Source organism: Callionymus lyra, chromosome 3 (genome assembly GCF_982586985.1).
Source record: "Callionymus lyra chromosome 3, fCalLyr1.hap1.1, whole genome shotgun sequence".
Classification (NCBI taxonomy): domain Eukaryota; kingdom Metazoa; phylum Chordata; class Actinopteri; order Syngnathiformes; family Callionymidae; genus Callionymus; species Callionymus lyra.
In genome coordinates, this window is record NC_141820.1 from 16,378,789 (window position 1) to 16,388,081 (window position 9,293).

Below are 9,293 nucleotides of genomic sequence, written 5' to 3' on the forward strand. Positions count from 1 at the left end.
ATAATACTGACAGAACCCAACTTGGTCCCTTATAATTGACAATATTTATCCTTAAAAGGAAATTGACAAAACTTAACTTTTGACAAAACAATTGAAAAAATTAAGCCCCAAAATTAAACTGACTGAACGTAACTCAGTCTGTTACAATTGACAAAGGTAGGCCCCAAAATAACACTGACAGTACGCACTTCAGAGTCTGTTTTAATTTACTAGATTTTAACCCTAAAATAAAACTGTCAGAATGTAACCTGGCTTTTTTAAAATGGGACAATATTTAGCCCCAAAAAAATACTTACAGTACACAAATCAGAGTCTGTTATAATTGAATAGGTTTTAACCCTAGAATAGAACTGACAGAACTAACATCAGTTCCTGTTATAATTGACAACATTGAGCCCTAAATTAAAACTCGACATTTTCGAAAAAACAATTATTGAACAATTGGCCCCCTTATTTAGTCCAAAATCCAAAACTGACTAAATTTTACTTTGTCTTTTGCAATTGACAGAATTTAGTGCCAAAATAAAATGTAAACAACTTTGTGAGTATCAATTAAGAAAAAATTGGCCCTAAAATAAAGCTCACAGAATGTAACCTGTTCTTACAATCAAAACTATTTAGCCCCAAAATAGTGCTGAATGAACGCACCTCAAAGTCTGTTGACAAAGCTTAGACCCAAATTAAAACCGACAGAACTTGGTCTGTTACAATTGACAGTATTTGGCTCCCAGAATAAAATGGAAGTTACAGTTGACAGAATGTATCCTCAAAATAAAACGAATAGAGTAGACCATATATTGGGTTTAAATTGCCAACATTTACCCCCAAAAATAAAACTGACAAAACACACCTCAAAGTCTGTTTTAAATTGAAAAAGTTTATACCCAAATTAAAACCGAAAAAAAACTTTACTTGACCTGATGCATTTGACAATATTTTGCCACAAATTAATAATAGGAGTACACAACTTGGAGTCCGAGTCAGAGTGTAAACCCAAAATAAAATGGAAAAATTGTAACTTTGTCGGTTAAACTGACATATATTATCCCCGAAATAGAACGGACAGAATCACACTAGAGTCAACTGTAGAGAAGACACATCCTCTCTACACTATAGACAATATTTATCGACAATATTTATCCCTTAAATAATACCAACAGAACTTAACTTAGTCTGTTAAAATTTGACAAAACTTACCCCCAAAGTAATACTGACAGAATCTACCTTAAAGTCTGCTACAATTGACCAAGTATAGATCCAAAAAAATAACTTGGCTGCCACACATAAATTAATAATAACAGAACTCACCTCAGAGGTACATTTAACCACATTCAGACACAAGATTAAACTACCCATGAATAATACTGACAGAATTTGACTTGGTCTGTTAAAATTTGACAAAACTTACCCCCAAAGTAATACTGACAGAACGTATCTCAAAGTCGGAAAAAAAAAATTGAAGGACATGTCTCGGACAAAGTGTATAATTAGGAAACTTGTTCAGCGTTTTTATTTATGTAAATAGTTGATTATCAGAACTTCCCCACTAACCTTTCTCTTCACCTCCTCCTGCAGGTCGGAGACCAGATCATCGAGATCAACGGCGAGACCACCCGGGACATGACCCACGGCCGGGCCATCGAGCTGATCAAGTCGGGGGGCCGGCGGGTCCGTCTGCTCCTGAAGCGAGGCACCGGGCAGGTCCCAGAGTACGGTAGGTCTTCTCCAACCCCTGCTCACACGAACAAACGTCAACTCTCTCTTGTAAAACATCTCTCAACTCGCTTCAGTCTCCACTAACAACACTTTTTTTATCTTCTGTCCATTCCAGTGATCTGTCACTAATTGATTGGTCTAGGTTGTTACTTCCCCTTCTATAGGAACGGTATCTTCCAGTCTCTCCATGTGCATGACAAGTGACAAGCATGGCTCCCCCTATTTCCTCCTAACGGGCCTCTCTAAAGACACGGTTTGTGACCATGCTGATGCTTTTCTCTTCCCCGTGAGTGTGTGTGTGTGTGTGTGCTCGCTTTAACACGCCGCATAATCCTCGCCGCCGCTACATTAGCCGCCGTACCTTTTCAGCGCGTAGATCAGTAGTTCGGAGGCGAGGTTGTCGACCACGATGTCGGCCCGAGAAGACGGACGAGGAAATATCTCGGAACATTTTTTTTATTTCATCACTCTAAATCTTCGGGGGCGTGAGATTTATCGGGGCGACACCGCGGGTTATAGACTGAGGCTCCGCCTCTTTTCTCTCGACAAACTTGTCGGAGCAGAAATTGTTTTTTCGGCGTCGTTCCTAATCTACGCTCGTTCGTCGAAGAATAATTGAGCATCCCACTTCTGACACCATTCGTCACAAGGTCGTCGTGACATTAAGTGGAGAGTAAGTCTTCTAAGAGTGTTTGCAAATGACTTGCCGGGAATTTAACCTGCACCTTCAGGCTTGTTTTAAAATTCTTAACCACTAGGCTACAAATGACGCTAGCTTAGTTCTATCTATCTAGCTTATAGTTCAGAATGAACACTTTTAATTTCGTCACAATTACGTGAAAGTTAATTTATTTTTAGTTTAGTTTTTAGTTGTTTTTTTTGCTAGTTCTTACTAGAACCGAGATGTACAAGTAAACCTTCAAAACCAACCTGGTTAACCAGGAATTAAACCTGCACCTGACGGGTCGTGGTTTCACATTCTTAACCACTAGGCTACAAGTGACGCTAGCTGGAAAATCCCCCCAAAAATAACTCATTTAGCCATAATAAAGTGAAAGTTGATTTATTTGAGTTGTTTTTTTGCTAGTTCTTACCAGAACAAAGGTGTGCACGAGTAACAGTTATCGCTCTACAAGTAAACCATCAAAAACTTCCTACCTCCACTTCCTAACTTATCGGAGTATAATTTGGGCCATACTACTTCTGATACCATTTGTCACAAGGTCTTCTTGACAAAATATGCGCGTATTGAGGATGGTTTACTTAAGCAGTAACTGTCTAAGAGTTTTTGCTCATAGTGAAAATAGTTAGACTAACCAGGAATTAAACCTGACCCTTTCTTAACCACTAGGCTTAAAAGTGACGCTAGCTGGAAAATCTCCCCGAAAATAAATCTTTAAAACCTTTTTATTTCGCCACAATCACGTGAAAGTTATGTTCGGTCATCGCAAAAACTAGCCTAGAAATTAACCCCGCAACTGAGAGATGATGGCGTCACGTTCTTAACCACTAGGCTACAAATAACGCTAGCTTGAAAATATCCACGAATATACTTGTCAAACACTTTTAAACTTTGCCACAACCAGGTGAAAGTTGATTTATTTGAGTCATTTTAATAAGCTAGTTCTTCGTGCAGCAGCAGCAGTAAGAAGCCATTCAAGTGAATGACTGAACCCTCAAAAACGTCCTAGATCCAGATGGAACTCTAAAGGATTCACAATTGCTTCACTTCATTCGTTTTCTTAAGATGTAAATGAAACATCTTCTCCAGTTTTTAAGTTATTTTTGATCACATGACCTCTCTGAGGAATGTTTTGATGCGTCATATATGGAGATAATAACTTTATAAGATCATTTATCGTCAGCATTAACCAGCAGAAGACACCAAATAAGTGTGACACAATGCAACAACAACATTAATAATTACTCTACAGAAACTTGGATATTGGAAAAGTTGTACACAAACTAGTGCCAGATACCCTAAATCACACTAATGAGAAGTGGCGAGCTCGTTTCCCATTAGTAAGTCCCCAACTACCTTTTCTGTTTACGCTTCAGTCGCAGCATAAATAACACACCAGCCTGTTCAAACGGTGCTCGCGTCACTGACGGGGATTTATTCTTTTTTTTAAGTTTTTCAAACTTAAATCATCATCCCGAAACTTTCATAAAGTCATCAAAACGTTATTGAAACTTCAACAGAATATTTCAAACCTTTTTTTTAAAGGAAGCTAACCGAAGGTCGCGGCTCGCCCCCCCACCCCCCGGGGGGCGCTCTCTCGAGGCCGTAACCTTGCCGGCTCGTCATTGTAGTACACGATGTGAGGATTTAAAAAAACACACTCTTTCTTTTCTTTTCTCCGAAACAGATTGTTAGATTAGGAAATAAATACGATTCTATCGCCTGCTGACAAAAACAAATGTTGTGTGTAGGTGTAGCATCGTGTTTTTTCACGAAAACACATTAGCGTAGCGTTGTTAGCAGAATCTGGTAATTATCAAATGATAATTAGAAAAAGAAAAGAAGGTTAATAAAAGAGTAGTTGCTCAGAAAAAACACCAATGCAGCAGATTGCATGTGCATGAATATTGTGTTTGTCTTGTGTCGTGTGTGTAGTGTCGATACAACATCTAGTGGCTTCTGAGTGTGTTGCTCATGGACTCCTCGGGGGTTGAAGTTCAACGTTCCTCCTTTAATAACTTAGTTTTTTTTAGTGTGTTGGTTTGTGTTGATGGATCACTCTCTTGTTTGTGCGTTTGTGCGGATGCTTTACTAACTTGTATGGCTTTTAACCGCTGCTGCTCACGACATGCTCATCTTATTGTTGGTCCTGTGGTTGCCATTCAGGTTCAAATCCTGAGACATGAAAGGCTTTCTTTTTTTTTTAAAAAAACATACTCAACCCTGCAGCTTATACAACGATGCGGCTTATCCGTACTTTTTTATAAATGAACGTCCTCCAGGAGGCGCTCTAGCTAGGAGCGATAAAAAAGGATATATATGTATATATGTATATGTGCAGAAGAAGATGATATTTAGTTGAAGTTATAGGTGATCAATGTGGAAATAGAGACACTTCACAAAAGATGGACAATTAATCAATGGTGAAACGTTGGAGACGGCAGCGTAAAGAACTGACTCCGAGGAAAAAAAGGCATTCTAAGGTCAAAATCCAGAAGTTCCAAACTTAAAAAAGAGGGCTATAAAAGGCTGGTTATTTATTTATGTAAGTAAGTAAGTAATATTTATTTATATAGCGCTTTTCCAGACCAGGGTCACAAAGCGCTTAAACAATCAAAACAATACTCAAAAAAGTATATACTTTAAAGATCAAGATAATACTGAGAACAACACAAGAGTTCCAGAAAATCAAGGAAAAGCCTGAACAAATAGAAACGTCTTAAGATGTTTCTTAAAGGAGTCATTTGACTGCCGGAATAACAAGCTTTGTTCAGAAAAAAATATTTATTAAATGTTTATTTAATTTAAATTACAGTCTTTCAACGTATATAGCTCATATTAAAAAGTAAGAAACTGCGCCGAAAGTGGTGAACATTTTTTTTGTATGTGTAGTTTTTAGTGGAGGCTTTGACAGGTTCAACCAATCTGTTACAAATAACCACAACTCTTAAACGCTTTTCCTTCCACTACATTATTCTTCACCGTGTAATAACGCTTTAATAACAGGTGACTGAGCGCAGCGGCAGACAAACAATTAAGCTAACCCACCAAGTCAGCTAATGAGTTTTCTACCTGGGTCGACTGGTAACTGAACTGAAGTGTCAGCATCCAGCGACCCCCCCCTTCAACGCACGTCAAACATGACTGATGGCAGAGCAGCAGCTATTAGAGGAGGAACAGTCGGTGGGGGGGGCATTAGAGGAGGGATCGTGGGTGTAATTGACTGACTGGGCGACACAATATTCTATTTTATACTCTCTGAGATGATGAAGACAAAGATCTGCCCTCTAGTGGTCGCTGTGGTTATTGAAACTAGTGTTTTGTTTAGTTCAATCCTTTTTTTTTTTAATCTAGTCTTGTTCTTCATCAGAAAAAAAAAAGCTTCAATCAAAAATATATTTTTAAAAATAAAATAACGACTTCAAAACTGTTTTTACTTCATAAAAACAACAAAAAAAACGTTTAACTTCAATCAAAAAAAAAAAGATTTAATTTTTTTTTTATTGTACTTTTCCGTTACTGAATACTTAAGACATACACACACATATCCTACTAATACTACGGTTCGGACACTAAAACGATGTATTCAAAGAATCCAGGTTGTTTTTTTTTCAAACGTCAAACCCTTCCTTAAAAATACTTTATCGTTATTATAGCTGAAAAAAAACAAACTTTTGAATATAGATTTTGGGGGGATTGAAAAAACTTTTGGGGCGTTTGAAGCAACTTTTATTTATTATTGAAATAAATCTACCTCCATACAGCACTTTGACTAGAGAGGGATTAATCCTTCAAAGGAGTTGTGGATCCAGATGGTTATCCAAGACATTCCTAAATTCTATTCCAGACAAGAAGACACGGTTCATAAAAGCTTACCTGCTTAATAGGCCTTTAAAAGTAAACTGTCTTTTTTAATTGTTACATTTTTATTTGTTCTATTTTTTCAGTTTGGTCAGAAAAAACTAATGAGTATATATGGATGTGAATATAAAAGCTAATTCAACTCAATTCAAATTGCTGTTTCTTCTGAAAGGGAGTTTTCAAATAAAATACTATCACAGAGTTTCTCACCTGAACCCAAAGTCAACCAAGGTTTCCTTTATAAGTTTAAGTTTTTTAGAGTTTGCATTTTATTTTAGGTGTTCTGGGAGCAGAGCGGCCAGAAAAAAAGGGGGGAAAAAATCAAAGTACTTTTGTACCTAAACTGCTCATAACACAGTATCTGGATCTGTTTTAATATTCATTTACCTACTAGTTTAACTCATTCATTTAATGACTTTTTTAAAATAAAAGTTACATGTTTGGTTTGACAGAAGAAGACACGTTTTGAAGTCAAAACTCTGTTGGAGATCGTTTCAAAAACCTTTCATGTGGTCCGTCTGGACGGTTGGCTCTGAACCAAAGTAGAATAACGTTCATGTTGAAATCAGGGCCAAATTCCCACGTCAACCATAGTACAGAGACGTCCAATAACAGAATGAAAGGAATTGGATGGGAATTACAAACTGTTTAACTCTTATCTCAGGGTCAAGGTGACCCAGAGGCGTGAAAAAACAAATGTGTTTGAGGTATCCCTTGTGTGGTCTCTGGGGCGACCTCCGCCATTGTATGTTTTTTTAGGCCACCGGGTCACCTTGACCCAAAGACAACACAAGGATAAAGATAGTTTGGTAAATGAAAAAAAAAAATTAGTAGTACAAACTTAACTTGTTGATTTGTCAACTAGGCCAGGGGGCCAAATCCAGCCGACCAAGATAGTTTCAGTGGCCCGCAAAAAACTGATGAATTTGGTTCTGATCTTTATTTGTCTATAAACCAAGCTCAAGGCAGGACGTAAAAGCTGAAGATAAATAAAAAAGAAAATGAAATAAACACGTCTTATTCCAGACGCACACAATCCTTGACACCATCAGCGTGACTTTGGCCTTAAATAAAACTAAAATTCTAAAACTCCTTCACCGTCTTCTCTTTCTCTCCGAAAGTATTTTACCTGCGTCAACTTAAATCTGCATTGCGGAACCTTACCCTTCAAAATAAAAGCGGTCGACAAAAAATAAAAGCCGGAAAACCATGCGAAACGGAGAACACAACCATATACGATTATAATTCAAGTCATTTACAACAACAAACAAACGTGGTTCATTTACAGCAAGTGCTTTTTTTCAACAAAAAAAAAAAAGATAAATGTCAATCAATATGGAATATGCAAGTCGTGGTCAAAAAGTTGTTATTTTTCAGTAGAAGTTTTGAATGATTTCAAAAGTTTAAAGATTCCTTTCTTTGTTGCTCAGTTTAAAATCTTGCATGATGGACTTTGACTCGCCTGTGTTAGATGCTGGACATGCCCCCCCCCCCTCCCTCCAGATGTGAGTCCAGCTGTGGCGTTCAGAGTAGAAACGTAAAGATGCTCCTCGTTGTTGTTTTTCTTGCTGTGTGGTGGCATGTTGCACGCTCGCATGTTCTCACCGTCCGACCACCACGTCACTAACTGTCCACCAACATCTGTTCCAGACACTTCCACCTCATGGGATGTTCGCCCTTCAGCCTCCCCAAGTCTGCCGGAAGTAGCCCCCTGCATCGACAGCCTCTCCATGCCATCGCCTTCATCCCATCCAGCCCCCGACCCGCCTCACCTGCTGCCCCCGGACAGCAGGCGGGAGCGGTCGCCGAGCCCCCTGAGGGCGGAGCTGCCGGGCTCGGACCCGGTCAGGAAACCCGACAGAGGCAGCAGCGGCGGTGGCGGCGGCGGCAGAACCAAGAAAGACGGTGGCAGGTCCACTCAGAAGGGGCTCAGCTCGCAACCCACTGCTGAAGACCGGGGCGGGGGGGGGGTCGGCGACGGACGCCCGGGCGGGGACTCCACCAAAAGGGGTCTCCGGGGTAGGTCCAAAGAACGGGGCAGCGGTTACGCGGGCGGCGGTTACGCGGGCGACGCCACGCGGTCGCCGAGCGGCTCCAAACTCATGAACGCCAATGGGAACGGTAGGGAGCCTACCCACCAGCAGGGGGAGCCGGTGCAGAGCGGCAAGGGCGGCGGCGGGAGGAAGTCCACCGTCTCTCCCGGACCCTGGAAGATCCCCGGATCGGACAAGCTGCCCAGCACCCTTCGAGTCGGGGCCTCCCCGCTCAGCAGATAACAACCTCCCCCCCCCCCCCCCCCCCCGACATGAAGGGTGATCCACAACCGTTTTTTTGTTTTTTAAACTTTTATTTATAACTTGGCACTCTTAAGTTATTTCGAGACGGCACCTACCACCTTAAGAACGCTCGCCTGTGGAAGGAAACTTTTGGCGGAAAAAAAAACGCTGAGTCGGAAGATCGTGGACAGAACTCCCGACTTTCAGCCGGACCTGTTTTTGATACCAACACAGTGGAGTCTATTTTAAGGAATGTTTGCAAAAGAAGTGAGTCAAACACCGACGGAACGTTTGCCTTAACGGAACCCGTGTGAATCGGAAAAAAAACGACGGAAATCCTTCTGTAAATAAAGGATCTACTGGATCTTCTTCTGGTCCAGCTGACCCGCTCGCGTCCAGTTCGTCATTCCTGTCTCTACCCAACTACGCAATCAGACGGTGCTGTCCAGCCAGATGCCAAGAAAAGAGGCTGTCACGACATCAGGGGGGGGTCAGGGGTCAGGGGTCGGTGAGGGGTTTTGGGGGGGGGGGGCAGAGTGCCTTAGACTGGAGATGGATTTGACTCTGGAGTTGGACTCCGACACGAGGAAACAGGCTGCTACCAACTTCAAAGATGTATTTTTTCAGTGTGACAAAAGCTTACGTGTGATTTTGTTTGTATATCCGAGGGGCCTGCGGGTCACGACCGCACGAGGCGGGTTCGAATGTTGAGGTTCTTGTCACTGGAGTGTCTCGAAGAGAGCGTGCGGCACAATCGG

At 40.9% G+C, this 9,293-nt stretch overlaps 1 protein-coding gene across 4 annotated transcripts in view; it reads left to right on the top strand.

Moving 5' to 3' along the window:
• magi2a (membrane associated guanylate kinase, WW and PDZ domain containing 2a) overlaps nucleotides 1–9,021 on the top strand; it is a 240,912-nt gene extending 231,891 nt beyond the window's left edge. The window contains exons 19-21 of one of the 4 annotated variants that reach the window (XM_087786599.1): nucleotides 1,576–1,714; nucleotides 1,881–1,969; nucleotides 7,910–8,067. In XM_087786599.1, coding sequence (XP_087642725.1) covers nucleotides 1,576–1,714; nucleotides 1,881–1,969; nucleotides 7,910–7,966 — 285 coding nt within the window. In that variant the 3' untranslated portion in view covers nucleotides 7,967–8,067. Of the gene's footprint in view, nucleotides 1–1,575; nucleotides 1,715–1,858; nucleotides 1,970–7,909 lie in introns of all 4 variants that reach the window. The other 3 variants (XM_087786600.1, XM_087786601.1, XM_087786598.1) reach the window with 3 other exon arrangements.
• Nucleotides 9,022–9,293: the final 272 nt, after the last annotated feature.